The sequence below is a fragment of the Cervus canadensis genome, chromosome 1, assembly GCF_019320065.1.
Source record: "Cervus canadensis isolate Bull #8, Minnesota chromosome 1, ASM1932006v1, whole genome shotgun sequence".
Lineage (NCBI taxonomy): Eukaryota > Metazoa > Chordata > Mammalia > Artiodactyla > Cervidae > Cervus > Cervus canadensis.
Window position 1 is genome coordinate 26,626,076 of NC_057386.1, and position 22,445 is coordinate 26,648,520.

At 58.4% G+C, this 22,445-nt stretch overlaps 2 protein-coding genes across 2 annotated transcripts in view; one reads left to right on the top strand and one right to left on the bottom strand.

Moving 5' to 3' along the window:
• Window positions 1–346, top strand: part of SLC5A10 (solute carrier family 5 member 10) — a 54,577-nt gene extending 54,231 nt beyond the window's left edge. The window contains exon 15 of the mRNA XM_043472909.1: window positions 27–346. Coding sequence (XP_043328844.1) covers window positions 27–133 — 107 coding nt within the window. The 3' untranslated portion in view covers window positions 134–346. The remainder of the gene's footprint in view (window positions 1–26) is intronic.
• LOC122444115 (GRB2 related adaptor protein) lies at window positions 347–21,522 on the bottom strand. Its single transcript, XM_043472920.1, has 5 exons — window positions 21,301–21,522; window positions 15,394–15,491; window positions 10,797–10,919; window positions 3,253–3,421; window positions 347–1,482 (listed from the first exon to the last, which is right to left on the bottom strand). Exons 1-5 carry the CDS (start codon window positions 21,376–21,378, stop codon window positions 1,297–1,299), a joined length of 654 nt encoding a protein of 217 aa, XP_043328855.1. The 5' UTR covers window positions 21,379–21,522; the 3' UTR covers window positions 347–1,296.
• Between the last annotated feature and the right edge of the window lie 923 nt (window positions 21,523–22,445).

Consider the following 22,445-nt stretch of genomic DNA (forward strand, 5'->3'; position numbering starts at 1 on the left):
CTGCCCGTTCCTCCCACCACCCCCAGGTGATGGCCGAGCATCCCAGAGATACGCCTTCTGGGCTCGCGTCTGCGGTGTCAATGCCATCCTCCTTATGAGCGTCAACATCTTCTTCTACACCTACTTCGCCTGACGCTGCCCCCAGAGCACCCATTTCCCCATCAAGAACACCAAGGCCCAGAGGAGGGTGGTGTGCCTTGGGCCACAGGGCAAGCCAGTGCCCAGGGACTGGCCAAGCCAGCCAAGTAGGAAAAATTAGGGAGGAAATGGGAAAAAAGAATGTAGGATACTTTAAAAATAGTAGTTGTAATTGGAAAGAAAATGAGATTTCTCATGAACATCCTTATATTCTTTTACTGTATTTATTTTGAGTTCACGGGACCAGGTCATGAGCACAGAATTCACCAGAGCTTGGGCCTCCGAACGTCCCGGGTCATATGGTGGCGCCGTCCCCATGGACACCCAGCCTCTCCTTAAGCCAGGTCCACCGAGGCTGCCCCCATCCTGGATGCTGCTGGACCCCAAAGCACAGCTCTTGCCCCAGCTCCCCACCTGGTTTGCAGTGACCCCTGCTTCCTGAGGCCCTGGTCTGAGCAGAACCTGGGCCTCAACAAATATGGCAGGTGCAGCTGTGTCTCCTAGGGGGCCATGTCCAGGGCTGCTCCCTTGGAGTGCATCCATCCCATGGGGCCAGTGGCAAGGAGCAGCTGCCTCCATTCTTCCCACCCCTACCCTCCTTCCTCAGGAGCTCGCCTCCACCCCCCCACTCCACACTAAGTGTCTGCAGTGAACAGGGGTGTTGGAGGCCTGTGGAGCCCAGAGTCTCCGAGGAACAGTCAAGAAGTCCGTTTCCACCAGGGTCTGTCCAGCAAGTCCAGGTCACCGGTACACAGGGCCCTGGCCCCCTCCCCAGTAGCCAGCCCTTGGGGCTTTGAATGGAGGAACAGGCAGGCTCAGCCTGTGGTTCCTTGGCTTGAGGCCCCAGTGAGTGGAGCCCGAGTCCTCAGCCCTCCTGGGGCAGGGCATTGGTGTTTGGAGTGGACGGGCCCCGCTGGCCACCCTGTGATGTCAGAGGCCGGTGGAGGCCCTGGAGCCCCCCAAGCCGGTGGGCATCGCATGTGGCAGTGGTTCCGGGGTGCTGGGCCCATCCCAGTTATCATGAAGCACCAGAGGCCAGCCAGACAGTCAAGAAGCCCATGCTCCTGTCCAAAGCCCTGGATTGGGGGCGCCAGTGTCCTCTCTCCACGTGCCTGGTGGACGGCGGGTCCACTGACTCAGCCCCTGGGCCCAATCTGGTCACAGGTGCACCGGCTGGACGTAGCTCCGTGGGAAGAAGCCAATCCGCCCGGAGAGCCGGCCCCGCCACCAGCAGGGGTCAAGGCGCTCCAGGACCTCAATGATGTCACCGCGGCGGAAGCTGAGCTGGGAGGGGTCCTGGGCTGAGAAGTCAAACTGGGCCTGGGCGAAGCAGGCCCGGGGCGGCTGCGAGGGAGGAGACGGTCAGTGGGCCCTTCAGGAGCCCCTGGCTGGGCTGTCCCCATGGAAGCCCCAAGAGGAGGCAGAGTTGGGATTGAACCCAGCTCTGTGTCCAGGTTCAGACGACAGCCATCCCCCTACCCCAACCTGCCATGGGCCTCCCACTGCCCACTCCCTGCACATCTGCAGCACAGACCCTGCATCTCCACAGGGTCTGTCCTGGCAGCCCAGCTGGGAGCACATGGCCAGCAATCAAGGGACCAAGTCTTGGGCCTCAGCATGGGACTTTGGTTAGGTCCCTGCGCGTCTTGGGGGCTCTCTCCTGAGCTTTTGACTCCAGGCCCCAGACCTACGGGAACAGACCTTGTAAACTGTAAAGTGATGTGTGGCTGTGAGCAGTCTGCTGCTGTTGACCTTGGCCAGGCTTTGAGGCAAAGGATGTCACTTTGCACACTTCCATCTCTCAGGCTGGGCTCTCGTCCCACCTGTGCCCCAGGAGCCGTGGGTAAGTCCCTGACCTCTGTGGGACTTGGTTGCCCCCTGCAAATGGCTACTGGATGAGAGCTCCCCTCCAGGCACGTCAGCCCGGCGCCGTGATGATCACACCCAGCACCCTGGCCCTGCCTGCCCACCAGGCAATCTGCTCCGAGCCTGCAGAATCTCATCTGAGCAGGCGATAGGATCATGGACAGGCTGTAATTAGTGGTTCTCTGCCCAGGACAGAGGAGGCAGCCTGGGTCCCAGGGGCCGGGCCTGCTCTGCAGTCGCCTCGCAGGGGGGGTGACCCCAGAGCTAGGCAGTGGGTGTGGGAGAGCCCTCCGGCATCCCCCAGCTCCCTCGTGGCCACCTCACACTTTCCAAGGGCAGAACTGGCCCGGGCAGCAGACCCACTGGGGGAAGTGTCCCTGAGACGGAGCTCTGAGCAGGCCAGGTGCTAAGTGTGTTGATGGGAGGAGGGTGCATAAGGCAGGGGAGGGGGGGTCCTCCAAAAACACTGTTTACTCTCCTATCAGCTCCCAGGGCTCATCCTACTGGCCCCAGGGGAAACTGAGGCCCAGGGGAGGGATGAACTGGCTCTAAGATCACACCTGGCTAGAAGTGGGGGTAGGGGGGCCTAGGAACAGGCAGGACTGGAGCAGCAGCCTGCGGCCCCCTCTCCCTTCCCAGCAGAACCCAAGTTCACTAGGCTGTGCAGGGTCCCGACCTCCAGCCCCAGGACTTGCTGACACCCCGTCCCAAGGAAAACAGTATGTCAGGTCTAATAACCCCACTGGGTGGTTTCGTCACCCTAATGAGACCAAGATCTGGTCCCAGGGCCCCTTGATGAAAGAGCCGGCTGGCAAATTGCTGTTATTGTGAGAACGAGGGGTGGCTAGACCCCCTCCACCAGGCCAGGATCTGGCCCACGGGCACCCCCTGCCCCAACCCCCAACCCCAGGCCAGCTGCTGGCAAGCAGAAGCCAGTGCTGACCCCATCCGGCAGGCGGCCTGGGTAGCTCTCTGAGCCTCAGTTTCTTACCTGTGAGGTGCAGGCTCCCAGGAGGCTCAGCAGATTGCATACCTTCACTCACTCAACATACAACTACTGAGCACCTAGTGTGTGCCACGCACAGCTTCTGGCTGAGAATAAGCCAGGCTCTGCTTGCCTGGCAGTTTCTACCTGCCCTTCCCGCCTCCCCCTGTCCCCCCAACTCCTTTTGCCTCACAGCAACCCCCAGGACAGAACTGGAGAAGCTGTGCTAGACCCTCCTCCTGCCGCCCCCCAACCCCACCCACCTTGGGCAGGGGCTCCTCGTCCTGCAGGAAGACCTGCCGCTTCTTGGCGATGGTGGTGGTCCGGTAGAAAGCGACCAGCTCGTTAAGAGAATTGAACTTCTCCTCCCACAGGTAGTACTTCCCTGAGGGGTCGCGTAGCACCTTGAAGTGCTGGACCTGGTCCCCATAGCTGGGGGAGAGGCCATCTCAGACGGCTGCTCGGATGGGCCCTCCCCCTGCCCCCTGGAACCTGGCCTTTTCCTCTCCAGGTGAGGACCGAGTCAGGAGGAGACAAGGTGGGGAAGGGGTCCCAGGCCCCACCCACGGGCTCCGTGCAAGGCAGGGAATCTCCTGGCCGTGGAGTGTGGCGTTAAGGGTTGTGGACCCTGGAGCAGGACACTTTCTGGCTGTGTGACCTTAGGCAAATCACTTACTTTCTCTGAACCTCGGTTTCCTCATAGTAATAGCTCACTTCTGGGTGAGCGCTCATTTATTGGCAATGTTGCATGGTTCCTCTGAGAGAGGTGACCAGAGAGCACCTCTTCTCTCCAACGTCCCCTCAGCCTTAACTCTCTTTTCCCTCCCCCACCTCATCCCCTCCCAGCCCTCACAGTCCCTTGAGGGGCGAGTCCTAAGACCATCCTGACTTAAACCAAAGCCTGCCAGTGTTCAAGAGGCCCAGGCTGTGTGATGCTTCCTGTCCATCCTCTTCCCCCTTAAGAACCTTCCATGGCTCCCCACGGCCCTCGGCCCTCAGGGTAAAATCCTAACACCTTGATCTCAAGGTCTGGCTCTGATGACCTGTCCAGCCTCAATTTTCTTCAAATACACTCTGATGCGATCAACGTACCCCCTTCTCCTCTCCCTCCCTTTACCCAGCCTTGCAGCCCAACTGCACCACGTTCCACCCCCTGTCCAGCACCTTCCAACTGAAGGGATGGCCTGCCTCTCCCAGACTGGCCACAGGGCGGATGGACCTGCCGGTGCCTCCCCTGCTTGGCCTAGCCCACGCCAGGAGGGGCCGCACATGACTGGGCAGCCTGAACTCCTGCACTCCTGCCTTCCGAGTGCTTCAAGGGCCTGGACCAGAGCTGAGCATCCATCCGCCAGCTGCCTATCCCTGTCTGAGCTCATTTCCTCCACCTGTCAGCCCCAGGCCTGGAGTGCTGTCTTGTTAAAGGTAAGATGTGAGATTTAAGATAAAGATTTGTTCCAGGTAAATACCTCCCATTCTGTGCGTGTCTCTGGGCTTGGGGGAGGGGAAATCCTCCCGCCCAGCCCAAGGTAAGGATCCCAACCACGCGTAGTCTCTCTTTCCACTTTCAAGCATGCCTCCAGGACTCTGCTACATTATTTCTTTCAAATTCTTCTTCAGTCAAACTCTTACTTATGCTTCAGAGCCTGGGTAACATGGCCCAAGCTCTGTGAGCTGCCTCAGATGCCCTTAGTCAGAGTCAGGGGACTCCTTGTCTTCCTCAGCCCTGTGCAGCCTGCCTGCAACCCGCTGCTCACAGATACCCAAAGGCAGGAAGGCAAGAGTCGGCCCAGGCATAGCCCAGTTGGGAGAGGGTCCGGTCAGGGACACTGTGGGGCAGCCCAGGGCATCCGTGCTCACTGGCTGTTTCATTCCTGGACCCCGCCGACACCCCGCAACCCCTACTGGCTCTGAGCTGTGGTCGCAGCCCCTCTAACACACGTCCACTCTCAGGGCAGCCAGGTCCACCTGCAGGACTGAGGCCAGAAAATGCTGGAGGCTCTGTGACCAGGCAGAACCATCACCCCGGCCTGAGACAAAGCCGCTCGTGTGCCGTCAGCAAGCATTGTTCCCAGGTGACTAAGCAGCTGTGCTGTCGGCTGTGGGACATGTGTGTCCATGTCCTGGGATGGGAGGAGGGCAGGCAGGCGGGCAGGCACCTCCATCCTGTCCGGCCTGCTGCAGCCTCGGTCCTTGACTCCCACGTGCCCTGTCCTCCAGAGCCTGGTTCTCCCAGCCCCTCGACTGTGGCTGTGGTGCTGGGGAGGCAGAGGCTCTGATTCGGTGCCATCTCCAAGGAGGAGCCGGGGGTGTGTTCAGCAGCCATCCTCCGGGTGAGGGGCAGAGGAGGGTGTAGGGGTTTTGAGGAGACCTCAGCTTCAGGTGAGCACAGTTCTGAACACTCTGGTGTTTGAAGGTTACCTTCAGTCACCCGGAGTGGAGCATTTCCCTGATCATACCCAGGGGAGGGGCGAGGCCTGGGAGGGGGCAAGGGACCCAGCAGTTCTAGAACCTTATTGTTGTTGTTCTATTGCTAAGTCGAGTCCGACTCTCCGCGACCCTGGGGACTGCAGTGCGCCAGGCTCCTCTGTCCTCCACTATCTCCCAGTTTGCTCAAATTCATCAGCCTGACAACTGGTGGATTCTCAAACCTGGGAAGCTCTTGTGGTCCAGCCCCCAGCCTGTGCATGGCTGAAGATGGGATAGCAGGGCCCAGAGGGGAGAAGAGCCTGCCCATGACCAGGGGCAGCTGGCCTGCTGTGTCTGTGAGCAGGCGTGACCCTCCTCTGAGCCAGCCCCTGGCCTGACGAGTGACCGACCCTCTTCCATGTGACAGGGCTGAGGACCCAGCACCTGGGCAGGCTCTCTCTCCCTGCCAGCCTGTCGCCTACCTCCCCAGGCCCGAGTCCAAGTCTAGGTGGCCCCGGAGCCAGGAGGGGTGGCCCTGATGGGGGAGTCCTCCCGAGCTGGAGGGGGCACCCAGCCTGGTGTATGTGTGTGATGTCTGGGCCTGCGTGTGCCAGTGTCTCTCCATCACACCTGGATATGTGCGCATGTCTCTCCCTGCTCTGGGAGGCCGGCCGTGTGCATCCGTCTCTGAGCAGCCATGGGTGTGTGTATCCCTGTTTGTGACCCTCACGCCCACCTACCCAGGGCGGGTGAGGGCTGGGCCGGGCCCCTGGGCTGTCAGAAAAGTCTAAAGGATGAAGTCAGGCCTGATGCTAGCTGCCGCTGGTCCTGCCTAGCAGGTTTTTCTGGCCTGGTGGCGGCATTAGCCAGGGTGACAGTGGCCCAGGGTGGATAAACAAGGCTGGGGTAAGGTGTCAGGAGCCCCAGGAGCCCCCAGTCAGCGCTTGGAGACCAGGTTGGTGGCCTGGTGGAGGCCAGGTTGCTGACTGCCTACTGGGTGATTTCTGTTAAGGCATGGCCTTTCTGTAGACTCAGTCTTCCCATCTGTGAAAAAGGAGGAGGTGGATGACTTGTTCTGCAGCAGATGTGAGATAGAATCAAACTGACCTTGGGAAGGGAGTGGAGAGAGAACCCCCAACACCGGGCTTTTAGCCTCAGGGAAGGAGAGGGGAAGGGCAGACCTGGTCTTTCAGGTCACGGGGGTGTCATGGGCACTGGTTCTGCTGTTTCTGGCTGTGTGACCTCAGGCAAGTTACTGCATGCTTCTGAGCCTTTGTTTCTTCACTTGCACACGAGACTTCTGGGGTCACTTCCTCTCTGTCTTTGCCTGCATAAAACTGTGCCTTCCTCTGATTCTTTCTGCTTCATTTTCCAAGAGCCTTTTTCATCTTCCAAGATTTCATATAATTTACTAACTGTTTAATAAATTATACATACACATCTCCTCATACATACATGTATAAAATTATCAGTCGCCCCAGTGGAACCTGAGCCTAAAGGACAGGGAGCTTTGTTCAATTGTTAGCAGCTGAGTCCCTGAAATTGGGCACGGGGCCTGGCACACAGTAGGGGCTCAGCAACCAGAGGGGCAGAGCAAACAGGTTGGGACCCCAGGCACCTGAGCCTGAAAAGAAGCAAGCGTCTTCCTAGTCTCACTGGGGAACAAACTGCTTCCAACCAAGGAGCCCACCGCAGCCTGCATCAGAGTAGGGGCAAAAGTTACACAGCCAGGCCGTACACCCCTGCCCTGGCCCATGGGCTGCCAGCTCAGACATGCTCCCGGAGGTGGGGGTGGGTGGTGACAGCCCTTTGTAAACTCGTAAAGGTCACCCAGCCGTGGCCACCGTCACTCCGGGAGGCAGAGCAAGGCCCATAAACCCCACCTCTGACAGCTTTATGAGGCTTGGCGGGAGCGTGCGGGAGATGCCACTCGTGTAGGATCAGAGGTCCTGGGAGCCCTGCCAGTGAGGCAGAAATGCTCTTGCACATGCATCTGTGTAGTCATCACCCAGGAGGGTGGCTGTCAGGTCACTGGACTTCAGGACATCCTGGCTACTGTGTCCACACTGGAGATAAGGACGTTACAGCCGAGGAGGATGGGATCTGCTGAGGTTACACAGGAGGAGAGCTGGGCTGCCCACCCCCACATGGCCACTGGCCTTTCTCTAACAGCCTGGGACCATGGGGCTGGGGCCAGGAGGCACTGTGTGGCCCTGGGAGGGCTGACATGACAATGACAACTATAGCTGTCTTTTGGGATTGTTGTTGTTCATGTCGCTAAGTCATATCTGACACTTTGCGACCCCATGGACAGTAGCCCACCTTCTCTGTCGATGGAATTTCCCAGGCAAGAACACTGGAGTGGGTTGCCATTTCCTTCTCCAGGGGATCTTCCCCACCCAGTGATCGAGCCTGTGTCTCCTGCACTGGCAGGAGGGTTCTTTACTGCTGAGCCACCAGGGAAGCCAACATTTGTGGAGAACTTGCTGTGTGCTGGCAACATACTCAGCCCCTTACATCGATGTTCATCTCACCGACGAGGAAACAGAACTTGCCCAGTACCTTGCCCAGGGTTATACAGCTGATATTCTTGCTCAAAAGCTCATCTCCTAGACACAGATGCCCTGAGTCTGTTTCCTGCTCTGATGTCTGCCTGGTGGTCCTCCAAGGGCCCTGAAAGGGCCCCTGACAGAGGATGGACCTGAGTAGGGGCAGGACCCAGGATCCTAGCCCTGGGTGATGCAACTGAGGCTGGAGGGCGCCACCTGGTGGTGCTGTGGACACACCACAACCCGGGGGACCAGGGTTCTGGCTCTGAGCTAGGGAAGAGGGCTTGGGCAGGATGCCTGGGGTGGAGCAGGGGGGTTGGTGTGTGTGTGGGGATTTCTCTGAGGGACACTCCAGGCCCCTTTCCCAGACAGCACTGGTGCTGGCTCCCCAAAACTGTGCATCCCCCTCCTGCTCAGACAGACAAACTGCTCTCCAAGCCCACCTTCTCTGCCCCACCTCTGGGTCTTCACACTTGCTGTTCCCTGGGCCTGGCATTCCCTCTCCTCTTTGTGCACCAAACTCCTACTCATGCTTCAGGGCCCAGTTCAGATGTCATCTTCTCCAGCCTGTGGAGTGTCTGCTGCCATCGAACTTCCCTCAATCAGGCATCGTGGAAACCCCAGTCCCTCATCCCCGAGGGACTCCTCCCCTGTCCTACACACACACACCCCAAAGGTTGAGCTGGCTGGCCTGACCCCATGCCTGGGGTGGCGGGTCTGCATGCCCAGGGAGGCACCAGGAGAGGGCAGCGTGCCAGGGCACCCACGGTGGAAGTTCAGGCCACGGGATCCACTCTCAGGGGAAGGGGAGGCAGGAAGGAGCTCAGCTCAGGCTGCAGGGGTGGCCAAAGAAGCCCCTGTGCCCTGCTTTGTGGTGACCTTGGAGCTGATTCCTGGAGCGAGGCCAGACCAGCCCGCCTGGCGGGCGCCTTTCCCAGGAGATACTGGGCCCTGGGAGCCAGCACAGGGAAAATGGCCACTTCCTGTTCCTCGGGGGACCCACTGGCCTCAGGGGCTGGGCTGTGGAGGGAGGGGCCAGCCAGGGGGCTCCAGACGCTCAGGGCCAAGAACTGGTGTCTCACCACCCCTGAGGCTCAGAGAGGAGGAGAGCCATGGCCTTGGATCAGGAGCTCAGCCTGTTCCCAGGGGAAACGGAAGTGAGGAAAGCCAAGGCTGGTGACAGAGCTTGGAGAGGGGCGGGTGAGGGCTGTGACCCCTGAGGTGGGACCACCATCCCCAGCTGCTCTCCTGACCCCGACAAGGAGAAGCCCAGCTGCTGGGGCTCCAGTGTGCTGACCACACACCACCACAAACTCTCTACAGAGCAGACGGGAAAGCCTCCCTTGGAGCACATTTCTGCAAACAGGAGCCTCATGGCCAGCCTGCTGGGAGACACAAGCTCGTCCCTCCCCTGAGCCTGGTGCCCCATCAGACTTGCCCCCACAGGAGCCATCAAAGCCATCCTATGTACGTTTATCCATTGGAAAATCAGCCAGCTGTTGGCTGTGACACCTCCCAGTCCTAGAAGACTGTGCCACCCAGCACACTGAGGCCACGCTGCCCACACTCACCCACCATCCCATCCAGCTGCGTGCCCAGTGCCCTGATGGTGGTATTATTGTTAGTGGTCCCAAATTCACTGGCACATGCCACCTCCCCAACCCTCCAGCCCCATCCTAGTGCTAACGCCAGTGGCTCTGCCTGGCTCTTTCCAGGGTCCCCCTCAATCTCAGCCATCCTCCCTCCTCGGTAGCCCAAGGGATCCACTCCCTTCCCCTAGTGGGGATGCTCCATGGGGGCCTGTTGCTCTGGGGGGACCCACCTCCTGGTCAGGACCTGTCAGGCCATTCTCTCTGGATTTGACACCCCTCCCCGCACTGGCTTTGCCCAGTCACCCCAGGGGCTTTCCATTTGCTATTCCCTCTGCCTGGAAGCTCTCCTCCTGGTCCTCACTCCCAGAGCCCTGGGACAGCCTGCACCACAGCTGCAGATCTCTGCTCAAACCTGAGGCCATCCGTCCCTGCCACCTGGATCCTCCTGTGTTCGTTTCTCTCCTTGTTCAAGGTCTGTCTCCCCGACTAAGACACAAACCCTGAATGGCAGCAACTTTATTTTTTCACTGTTGTTTCCTGAGTCCCTGACGCTGCCCGGCACACTGCACATAACTCAGCGACTAGTCCTTGAATTGCTGCACCCACATCCCCCTGTTCCAGGTGCAGAAGAGGCAGGACAGAGACCAGCGGGGCCTGACCCCCTCCCTGGTTCCTGCCCCTCCTTCCACCTGGACTCCTCATTGCCCCATTGTTATTTCTGGTTTCAGGTTCTGCGCTGCCCAGAGGCTGCCACCCTGCTTCAGTGGCAGCCACTATTCTAACGGCTGTCTATAGAATGACTCATTTGCTCCTTGCAATAACTCGTTTTATACGTGAGGAAACAGGTACAGAGAGGTTAAGTGACTTGCCCAAAATCACACAGGAAATGGCCGAGCTGGAATGTGAACCTAAGCACCGTGGCCCCAGGGTCCATCCTCTTGACTGTGTAGCACATGGGGGACCCTGTCCAGAGCACAGCCTGGACACCCATCCCGGGGGCCTGCTGCTCTCCCCCTGCAGCCTTGTCATATCAGCTTCCCCTGGTGACTTGCTGCTCACGGAACAATGGCCAACCCTTCGGCCCTGCATGGGAGGACTCACAGTCAGCCTCCCATCCTCACTGCCCAGGGCCATGCCCTGCAGTTGCCTCACCCCCTCAACCCCCAGATGGTCATCTGCTTCCAGGGGTCTGTCATTCCCTCCATGCTCCAAAGGCCTGTTCTTGCCCACCCTCCTCTGTGTGTTTGGGTCAGAACTCACTTCACAGAGACGGAGAACTCCCCTGGGGAGCTCTCGCTCTCCCGGATCAGGAAGGCTCCCTGGTGGTTCCGCTTCATCAGAATCTCTTCCGCCAGCTGCCGGGAGATCCGGCCCGAGTACCACCTGCAGAGAGGGCAAGGTGAGAGTGGGGGGCCAGTGCCAGTCACCCATCACCGCCAGGTCCCCCCAGCAGTCCTGGACACAGGAGGTGCCCCTGCTCCCAGCTTACAGACTGTCAACCTGAGGCCCAGAGAGGCAGAGGTCATGTACCCAAGGTCACTCATGGTGGCAGACAGGAGCTGCGCCTAGTCCCAGCATTCTGGCTCCTGAGCACAGGCCCTTGCCACCACACCAGGCAAACACATGGGGCTTCCCAGGTGGCGCTAGTAGTAAAGAACCTGCCTGCCAATGCAGGAGATGTAAGAGTCTCAGGTTCGATCCTTGGGTTGGGAAGATCCCCTGGAGGAGGGCATGGCAACCCAATCCAGTATTCTTGCCTGGAGAATCCCATAGACAGAGCTTAGCAAGCTACAGTCCACGGGGTCACAAAGAGTCAGACACAACTGAGCAACTTAACATGCACACACACTCATGCAAACACACACCTCAGTGAACTCCGACCGAGCCACCCCCAACCTGGGCTTTTACATTTCCTATTATAGGTTCTTAAAAGTGAAAAAATATTTTAAAGATGACCAAAGAGAAATGGGTTTCTCTGGTGGCTCAGATGGTAAAGAATCTGCCTATAATGCAATCCCTGGGTGGGGAAGATCATCTGGAGAAGGAAATGGCAAGCCACTCCAGTATTCTTGGCCTGGAGAATTCCATGGACAGAGAGAGCCTGGTGGGCTACAATCCATGGGATTGTGAACAGTCAAACACAGTTTATTTTGTCTTTTTTTTTCCAGTCAGACAGAGTTTAGCAACTAAACCACCATCAAAGAGAAATAGCAGCTTTGCTCTGGTGAGGAAGTGTCTCTCCCTGTACCCATTTCACAGATGCATAGACTGAGGCCACCTGGACTTTTTCTTACAGGTTCAAGTCCCTCTTCCTTCTGACCAAACAGAACTGGGTATATAGAAGGTTGCTGGTAAATGCACCAGGCAGTCTGGCAGAGTCTGGATCTTTGGGAATCGCCTACCCTCAGAGGGCCCAGGTGGTCTCCAACTGGCTTCCAGTCCCAGGGTTTTGGTCCACTCTTGATGTTCACACGGGGAAACCAAAGCCCAGCGTGGCCGGAATCTCACTGTGGGACCTTGGCGCCCCGAGGCCACCAAGCCTCCCTTCCCTGCACCGTTTCCCTTCTCCCTTTCCTGAGTCTGATCGCCCGGGCGGATATGAGGCAGGAATTTCCTGTCATGTCAGGATGTTGACAGCACAGGGGCTCAGGTGCAGGCAGACGGGGTCCTGCCCGTAGCCCCGCCCACCCCTCCCCTGCCTGCCACATGTGAGCACTGGCAGCTCCTCTGAGGGCTTTTTACTGATGTGCCCGGCCTGTGTGCGGGCGTGTTGGGCCCCCAACGTCCTTAGGTGGTGACCGAGGGGTGCAGCATGGGCACCCTGCTTGGCTCATGGCGCTGGCTCCCTGGTTCTGGCCAGAAGGAGCAGTTCCAAGGCTCCTCCCCACCTTCCACCCCAAAATAAAATCCTGGTCCTGACATTGTGTTCTAGACACCACTCCTGGGAGCCCATACCTCAAAAGTGAGCTTCTAGACCACAACTGCCCCCATACTGGGGGGTGGGGAGGCCTGGGCCCATCTCACGGCAGGTTTGCCCAGAGTGGAGGCAGTGGAGGTGGCGGCCAGGCGTGGGGCTCCAGGCTGCCTCTGAGAGCTCAGCCCGTGTCTCTGGGAGTCCCGGAGGAGCCTCCAGGCTGGAGGCTGAGCTGTGATGTGGGGGGCCTGGGGCTCGGGGGTGCCTGGAACGGAGCTCCTCTGGGAAGCCCCCAGCAGGAACAGGTGCAGGTGCTGCCGCGGGGGGAGCAGGGGTCCAGTGGGGCCCCATGTGGGCGTTTCCCGAGCCCGGTGTCTCTGAAGAACCCACAAAACCCCACAGGAGATGTCCGTGTGTGGGCGGCCGTCACCCTCAAAGGCTTTCGCAACCGCAGTCTTGAGGAGGCTGCCCAGCCCCCTCCAGGTCCTCGGTGGCTCAAAGGACAGGATGAGAGAAACCAGCCTCCCTGTCCTGACACCCTCAGAACCCAGCCCACTCCTCACTTAGCCCCCATTTTACTGATTTGGAAACTGAGACCCAAGGAGGGGCAGAGGGCCCCCCCCAAGATTTGCCCGGTAAATCTCCCCAACTCTGTCCTGGTGGGCACAGCCCAGGCCCACGGCACCTGAGGCAAACCTCCCTCCGTCTCTGACCCTGGACAGGCCACTCATCTCTGTGCTGCCGTCTCCTGGCCCACAAGACAGTGACGAGAGCACCCAGCTCGCAGGGCCCTTGGGAGGACGAGGGCGCTGCCACCTGCAGGGGTTTACCACCACTGCTACGACCTTCACCCATGCGCACCCCACCTCCCCCACCGTTAGCTGGTCTGCCTGCACTCCCGGCAAGCTTCTACTCTACCTGCTGGTCCCAGCAGACCATGCACTCCTAGACCCCTACACGACTGGGTCAGACCCTTGGTGGACCCTGCCCACGATGCCCGGAGGCCCTGGGAGTAGATGGCCTGCATCACACCTCCCCTGGGCTCCCTGGGCTGCAGGGTGGTGGTGGTGATCAGGGCCCCCCTGAGACCCCTGTCCTGCCACGTCCCACCCTGGAGCCCCAAGGGCTGAGTCAGATGCTGGCTGGACTTTCCCCACTGCTGTTTCGGAGCCAGGGCAGGGGTGAAGTTAGCCCAGGACACACCTGGACCCGGCCTGAGGCAGGTGGGGGATCTGCCCTTGGTCCCTGATCTGTCTCAGACACTAGTGGCCAAAGACAGCCCCAGGGACCCCAGGGCCATCAGACACGGAACCCTCCATGGCTGCCACCCGCCCTGGTGGAGACTGGCTTCAACCACCATATTGCCCCAAAGGGCATGGCCCTGAAATCCATCAGCTTTTCTTTCCTTCTGTGTAAACCAAAACCTCTACTTGGGTTTCTCAGTGGCCTCCAACCTCCTAGGCTCCCAGCCTTCACTGAGCCCCAGGCTCTACCTGGAGGGTTCCACTTCCACTGTGTCTTTCACTGACCTGGCCCTGGCTGGTGGCCCTGGCAGGTTCTCTCCATCTGTCTCCCTTTATGGAAGTCAAGGCCACACAGCCCAGAGACCTGCAGGCCTGGAGCCCAGGCTACAGAACCTGTCGGTGGGTGGGAGTGCTTGGAGCCCAGACAGGGGACCTAGGTGAGCAGAGGCCTTGCCCAACACAGGAAGCCGGAGGTGGTGGCAGCTTTGGAAAGAACTCGAAGACAGATAAAGAGGAAACGGCCTCCAGGCCCCACCCTGGCCCCGCACCTCCCTCTCTTTTCACCCCACAACCACACACATGTCATGGCTCCCAGCCTGCCCCCTCCAGCCTGCCCAGCCCCGTTACCTGCCTCCGCATCAGATGCAGGCCCCCTGTCCCCACTGAAACCCATCCGTGGCTCCTCCCACCCTCTACCTGGCATCTGAGGCCCCACTGCCAGGCCCACGGCCGGGGGTTCTCATTGCCCCTCTCCCAGGAGTGCCCTTCTCTGACTCTATGCAGCTAACTCCTACACACATCCTTCAAAACCTCCGTTTGTCACCTCTTCCGAGAAGGCCTCCCTGGTTAGTTATCTCGATGCTGACTGCCTTCTCTTGTCATACTTTCTTTACCTCCTGTCTCTCCCTGGGGCACCGTGCTCTGACCCGAGCATCTCATCACGTGTCTCCAGCATCACCCAGGCCGGGTCCCTGGGGCCATAGCCCGTGTTTGGTGAATGACTGTGTCTCAAGGCTACTTCAGCCTTCACTCCACACATATCCACATGGTTTTTCATAGATTCTTGGCCACTTAGGCCTGTCCTGGGGCTGAGACTGGGCATTCAATGTTGGAAGGCTGACCAGGGGCCTCCCTGGGCCAGCAAGTCCCAGGCCTGGGGACGCCTGGGCCCCACACTTGACTCCTGCTCTGCCCTGTCCCAGCTCTGCTGGGCCGGTGTCCAGCTCCCCCCTCTCCTGCTCCAATGGCAGGGCCCTCAGGTCTGCCTCCTTCCTGCCCCTCTCCTCCCTGGCCCCTCACCCCCACCCCAACACAGGCTCCTAGGACCCCCCATGAGTGGAGCCTCAGCCCTGCTTGTGCTGCAGACAAACAGGAGCAGAGAGAGCCAGGGCCTGCCTGAGGCCACAGCACAGCCGGTGGGCCCACCGCTGAGCTCCCAGGCCCTGTCCTCTCCAGGGCCTGGATGCTCTCTGGTGTCCCAGGTCCTCTGTGTTGTGGCCTGGACTGGCCTGGACTACCACCACTTGGGACCAGTCATCACATCTCTGTCCCCCACTTCTGCTCAGAGTAGAGACAGGGGGCTCCAGATGGATGGAGGGAGGCTGGGGTGAGGACTTGCAGGTCACTCCGTCTGGGTCAGGCTGGGAGGGGACATTTGGCTGCGGGGCAGGGGGCCTGTGGATGTGGGGGAGCTACTCACGGGTGGGGCTTGACACGGATATAGTTCTTAGGGACGAACCCCTCGGCGCCCCGCAGCTCAGCCTTGTACCAGTTCTGGTCGTCCTCCATGTTCAGGATCTGTGGGCAGGAGAGACATGGCCCCTGGTCACCCAGGAGTGTCGGCTTCCCCTGCCGAGGGCACACGCCAGCCCCGGGGCCCACTTCCCGGAGGAACGTGACGTCGCTGGCCCCACCCAGTGTGATTCCATGGTCTTCCCTGTCCCATTTTGGGGAGGCCTGCCCACAGGTCATAGAGCAGGATTTGGTTGGTGGGCTGAGCTCTGGGGGCTGAAGTTGGACATTCAAGTGCTGCCACCCAGACCCCCAGCACCCCATGGGGTTAGGGCAAAGCCCACGGCCCCTCAGTCCCTGAGCTGTGGCCCTGAGCATGGGGCCCATAGTACTCGACGCCTCCACTGACCCAGGGGCAGGGGGAGGTCTGAGGAGCCCCGCCAAGCGGTGGTCACCTGGGGTCACCCACATCTACAAACCCGCACGTCTGAACTCAGGGGTGACAGTCGGATGGGGGGTTCAGACCCTGGGGAGCAAATGAGAGGTATTTGGGCTGAGACGGTGCTCGGATCACAGGCTCCTCATCTCCCTGCAGGTGGCCCGAGGGGAACTGAAACCTGAGTGTGGGTGGGAGCCACTGTAGGTGGCGGCAGGACGCTGGGCTCCCTCCCCTGTCGCTGGGCAGGCTCGCCACGGGTCACCCCTTCTCACCCCAGCCCCTGGGGCCGCTGTCATCAAAAGCTATTTCACAGAGGAGGATGCAGGCCCAGAGAGGAGGTGAGTAGGATACCCTCAGTCTTCACACCAGTCCTCCTTCATTCTGTCTCTGGACCCCGCCCAAGGGCCATCTCCCCTGTCCGTCCTAGAGCAGGTCCACGTATCAGCTCAAACCCAGTGGGGATGCTTGGTTGAGACAAAAAATCAGACACAGATGAGCCGCCCTGCAGAGGCCCCATGGGAGTGAGGGCTGGGACAGCAACTCGTCCAACCGCCTGGCCCACAGAGCCCCCCACTTCCTGTCCCCACTGTCTGGGCCAGGCCAGCGTCCCCAGGGACAGCCGGAAGCAGGTGGCTGACTCAGGAAAACTTTTGCTGAAAACTAAACAACACAAAACAAATCCTGCCCCCCCCCAACCCCACAAACCCACCGCCCACTTAATGGGAAAATCAGGACCTATGGGACACAGATTCAGTGAAGTTTCCCGGGAGCCTCAGGCTCTAGACCAGTCTGCCTGCCTCGAACTCTCTCTGCAGCCTTGGCCTCAGTTTCTGCACCCATAAAACGGACACAGCCTACGTGCTGTGGTGTTTTGTGACCTACAAAATCCTGTGTGGACATGTGGCTGTAACGCGTCTCGTCTACCCCCCAGTTTTGTTTGTTTGTTTTCCTGTCATCTCCACTCCAGAGAAAAGACTCAGAAATGTTCTGGTGGGTTGTGGTAGCTGAGGTCTTGCCGTCAACATTTTTCAAAGCCCCCAGACCCTGCGAGACACAGGAATTGCCGACCCTCCCTGGTGATGCCCCCAGCTTGGCCCCTTCTGCTGGGTGCTGTCCTGGGCCACTATACCCTGGCCAGTGTGGTCACTGAGCACGTCCTGCAGGGAAGGCCCTGTGTCCACCCCAGTGACACAGCGGGGAGCAGGAGGCCACACTTTAGTGGGCAGAGGCAGAGGGAGAAACAGGAAGCAGACAAATAAACAAGATAATTTAATGCAGTGGGGAGTGCTCGCAAGATATACATCGGGAAGATTAGATGGCTGGCTGGGGCAGGGCATTGTCCACAGGGGTGGGGGAGTGGGCAAGAAAGGCATCTCTGAGTAGGTTGACTGACACATGAGCTGAGGCCCAAATTACAGGAAAGGCTGGACGTGAGAAGATGTGGGGAACAGTGTCCATGGCCGAAGGAATAGCCAGGGTAAAGGCCCTGAGGTGGGAGCAGGGAGGAGGCCTGTGTGACTGTAGCTGAGGCGGGGGCTGGGCCATGAGGTGCACAGGGAGGGCGAGAGATGGACGTTCTCGTGCTCTGGTGGGAGTGAGGAGGCAGTTCAGATTTTTATTTTCAAAACCAAGAGGAGCAGGCTGCCCCTGTGGCTCAGGGGCAAAGAGTCCACCTGCCCCTGCAGGAGACTCAGGTTTGATCCCGGATCCAGGAAGATCCCACATGCCACAGAGCACCCCAACTATTGAGCCTGTGCTCTAGAGTCCATGAGCTGTAACCACAGAAGCCCACGCGCCCTAGAGCCTGTGCTCAGCAACCAGAGAAGCCGCAGCAATGCGAAGCCCAAGCACCGCAACCAGAGAGTAGCCCCCGTTCCCACAGCTAGAGAAAGCCCACTCGGCAACAAAGACCCAGCACAGCCAACAAATAAATAAAATTATTTACAAAAACAAACAACCGAAGCATTGAGGGCCACTGGGGGAAGGTCAGGCTCTGGGTTGTAGCTGTTGTGTGGAGACCAGGCTGGGGACTGGAGGGAGGGACGTGAGGAGCTGGGCCCAGGTGGGCGGTGATGGGGCCCTGGACTGGGGTGACTGAGATGCGGTCAGATTTGGGATGGTTTAGGAGGAACTGCTGACAGGCTGGCTCCAAGATGCAGAGAAAGCAGCCAAGACCACCCAAGTTCTGGGCCTGGGTGCTGGCAGGCGGGTGTGGCCGCCGGGTGCGATGGAACAGCTGCGGGGGCAGGTGGGGAGCCCAGGGCTGGCTGTGTCCAGCCTGGGGCACACTGGCCGTCCCTTTGGAGGTGCTGGGGCCACACGCTCCCTGAGTCTGTGTTCTGGGGGCCAGGCTGTCGATGAAGAGGTAGAGGTAAGCCAGCATCCATATCCTTCCTCCAGCCAGGAGCGACGCGGTACTGTGCACCCAAAGCAGCCTACTATGTTTTAGGGAAGTGACATTTGGGGCCACTTGTCCAGAGGGTCGTCTAAGAGCAGAGCTCAAGACTGGAAGAACAGCGTCCTGCCAGCTCCCAGGGCCTGGGATCTGTGTGTCCACTGGGCGCTCACAGCTGGTGCGCTGAAAACATGCTCAGGAATGGACACCCTGTATGCTCAGTCACCAGACGGGCATTGGAGAGGGAGCAGGGCTGCCGGGCCATGTCACAGTCGAACTTTTGCAGTTACAGAAATCGGACTCCAGACCAGCATGAGGTGGGTGAGGCACTTGGAGCGCAAAATGTTAGGGAGCTCCGAAGATGTCACGAATCAACGTAAATAGTATTTTATGAGAGTAAGTTAAAAAATCAAAATCAATGCAAAAAATTTTAATGCAGTCATTAGTTAATGATAATGTATTCGTATCAGTCTATTAATATAACCAACGAACCAGGTTGATACTCTAAAATGTTACCACAGGAGAGGGTGTGCATGGGTGAGAGTGGGCGTGCGGTGTCAGATGTGACTCCCTCTGTACTATCTTCTCAATTTTTCTGTAAACCTCAAACTGTCCTAAAAATTAGACTGTTTAAAATTTAATGGAAAAAAAATCCATCAAAATCTTAAATCAAGGCAGGATTTGATCTGGCACCTGCACCACCATGAGAGGAAGGGCCCTGTCTCCAGGGCCCTGGAAGGCCCACTTATGGAAGTGGGACTTGCTGGTGGCCCACGTCCCAGGACCAACAGCTAACTCATCGGGACATTCTGGTGTTTTTTCCTAGGCACAAATCTGGTGCCTAGAAGAGGCTCAGCTTTCCCTTTCCCTTTCTCACCTGCAGAATGTCAATTTCCCATCCCTAAAACTCTAATCTACTGAATACGTGTAAGTTGGCTCTCTATGTATATTCCTCTGCATTCTGCCTTTTTGTCACTTCACGTTGCCTCATGAGCATTTTTGCGTTGTTAAACGACCCCTCCCCAGATGGTGTTTTTAGGGACTGTGTGATATTTGTGCCACCATGGAGCACAGAGCACAGAGCTAGGCTGAGTCCACGCTGCAGACTCACTCACACCCCCACCCCCGCTGGATGCAACTCCTTCTTCACTCTCCTCCCCCGCCTCTTCTCTACATGGTTGGGTCCCGCTTATCCTTCAGATCTCAGCTGAGGTGTCACTTCTTTTGAGAGGTTGCCCAGACCCCCCACCCCTATCTAAAGCTGTCCCCCTGCCCCTCCCACCCTCTGCATTCCATCTCCCCGGGTGATTGCTTCCATCCATCTGTCACCTCCTGGCATGACTCACCCTCTGGAATGTCAGGTTTGGGAGGACAGGGACTGGGCTTTGTCCACTGCCTGTGTCCTCAACACTCAGGACAACGCTCCACAGCCCAGCAAGGGTTTGTTGCACGAAGGAAGGAAAAGGCAGCCCCTCCCATGGCCTGTCATGCCTTGAGAGGTCCCCTCCTGGGTCTTGGCTAACATCTTAATCCCGCCTTCCTTCCTCTGACACCCCATGTCTTGCTGAGGGCCTGCCCCGTGTCGGCACTGGTTTATGTCCCTGCCCTCAGGAGCCCGGGTTAGAAGCAAACACAGCAGGAGATGCCAGTGCTCTAGCCAGGGTTAGTGGGAACTCGGCCAGTCTCTGGGTGGGTAGTGAGCCCAGGCATCCAGGAGGGAAGGGGGTGTCATAGTTTTTACAGTGATTTCCTTGGGGGACCCCACAGATCCATCCCCGCCACACTGCCCTTCACCTGCATCTTAGGTGGAAAGCACTGACCACCCCATTCCAAATTCCTCATGATTCCACTCTCTCCCAAGCTCTGGAGCCTGGAATTAGAGACCCAAACTCTCTCAGATTGGCTAACAAGGCCTGTGAGCTGGACCTAGATCTCAGAGTCTCCTGCACTGGCTGGTTGGTCATGGTTCCAAATCTGCCCCTCCCCCAGGTGACCACACATCCTCAGGTCACCCCCACCACCACCACCACTGGCCATCCAGGGGGCCAAGGGCCAGCATCCCAGCACAGATAAGATACTTCCTTAAAATGATGTGGTTCTTCTTAGAACTGTCACCTTTCCGCCCCAGCCCAGGTTCAGGGGTTCACACCCGACCCCACACTGAGCAAGTCATGGTGCCTGGGGGCCTCACTTAGTCATCTGCAAAATGGGGCCGCAGCAGCTTAAGCGGACGTTGGAGCACAATGCCGAGTTCAGACCTGGCTCCATACACAGTCAGCCCACGGGAGGTGCTGTCCCTTCCGAGTCCTCAAGCTTGGGACCCAGAGTGCGGCCCCGGCTCAGACTGGAAGGATGGCTGGTCTCATGCCCACTGGGCCGGCATGGAGCCTGGGGCCCAGGGAGCTTCCTGAGCGGGACTTGATGGCAGCTCCAGCACCCAAATCGTGCCATCCACTCCCAGATCAGGGCCCTGAGCTCCGCTTCCAGATGCAGGCATGTAAGCAGGGACACTTCCCGAGAGAGAGAAAGCCTGGAAACCCTTCTGCCCTGGAGGGTGTGTGCTCCTCACAGAGGTCCCACGAGGGGGCTGCGTAGCATTGAGGCTCATCTCACCTGCAGGGAGGCCCGTCTAGACCCTTAGTCACAGTTGTTTTATCCCCGATTGGTTAGTGTGTATACTTCATTCCCAAGACCCTCTGTCTGTCTCAGTCTCTGTCTTGTTGCCTCTCTCTCTCTAACTCATTTCAAATTCCTTCCTGGGAAACTGGGTGTTGAATCAGCCCCTGCCACTCACTACGCTGAATTCTCAGAATGGCTCCTAAAGGAGGAAGCACTAACTCACTCCCCATTTCTCAGATGGGAAAACTGAGGATCTGAGGCAGAAGGTGGCTCGTCCGGAGTCATGTAGTCAGTGACTGGAGAAGCCGGGCCTATCTTCCTCCAGAGACTAGACTCTGTTAGAAGGGCCATCCGGGCCCTGATTTTAAGCACTACCCCCCCATACCACATAGGCACAGCTCGGCTAGCCCCGGCCACCCTACCTTGAGCGTGTCCCCCTTGTTGAAGGCCAGCTCATCACTCTCCGTGGCCTGGAAGCTGTACAGGGCCACAGACTCCATGCCGCCGTCCCCGAGCCCCGGCAGCTGGGCTGCTAGCAGGGCCGGCAGCTTCCTGCTTCCTCTGCAGTCGAGGACCAGCTTCCTTTGTTTTGAGAGCGTGTTTGTGCTTTTGAAGCTGAGACTGAGACTTCCCCTGACGGAGAAACAGGAAGCAGAGATGTCCCAGACAGGGGGTGTGAGCCACGGGCCCCTCTCAGACTCCAGGGCGTCCCCCAGCAGCCCTGGGAGTGGGTCCCCCTCCTGCACCCACCTTACAGATGATAAAACTGAGTCTCCAGAGCAGCACAGATGCTGAACTTGTGGTCGCAGCTACGCCCACTCATGTACCAATCCATCCACCACAGTTTCTAAACTCTGATGCCCCCTGTGACCTCCTATTGACCCAAAGTTTCTGGCCCAACCACCAGGGCCTTCCCTGTTGCTCCTCCCCACCCCACATCTCCAGACTCATCCTTTGTTATTCCCCTTCCCTCTGAACAAACCTGGGCTGCAGCCACAGCAGGGGGATACCCCACAGGTCCAATTCGTCCCCCAGCCTTTCCACATGCATGGCCTCTCTTCCCCTTTCTCTTCCCAGGAGACTCCTATTCATCCATCAATGCCCGGCTCAGAAGGCACCTCTTCTGATCTAACACTGGGCACCTTCAGTGGGATGGTGAGCCTAAGGTCAAAAAGGACTGAAAATAAATGTGGACCTTTGCTTAGGTTTGCTGTGGGTGGTCAGATCAGTGCGGCAATTCTGGGATGAGGCTGAGTCTCGTGGGAAAGAACATAAACCACTGAATGCAGCGAAGCCGTCAGAACCAAGGACAGAGGATTGAGATTGCTGTGCAGGGAAGGAGGGTGACCACGGTCCCAAAAAGAGAGTGAGGAAGAGCCCTGGGGTGTTGGACGGGGACTGGCTGAGTCAGCATGAAGTCAGATTGGTTTTATTTTTTTGCTAAAAAAAAAAAAAGAATTTTTCTTCCTTTATTTATATGGATAAGGTGACATCTTGCTTTCTGATATTAAAGATTATATCCATTACTATTATTATTTATGTTGATGCTTACATTGTCTCAGATTTG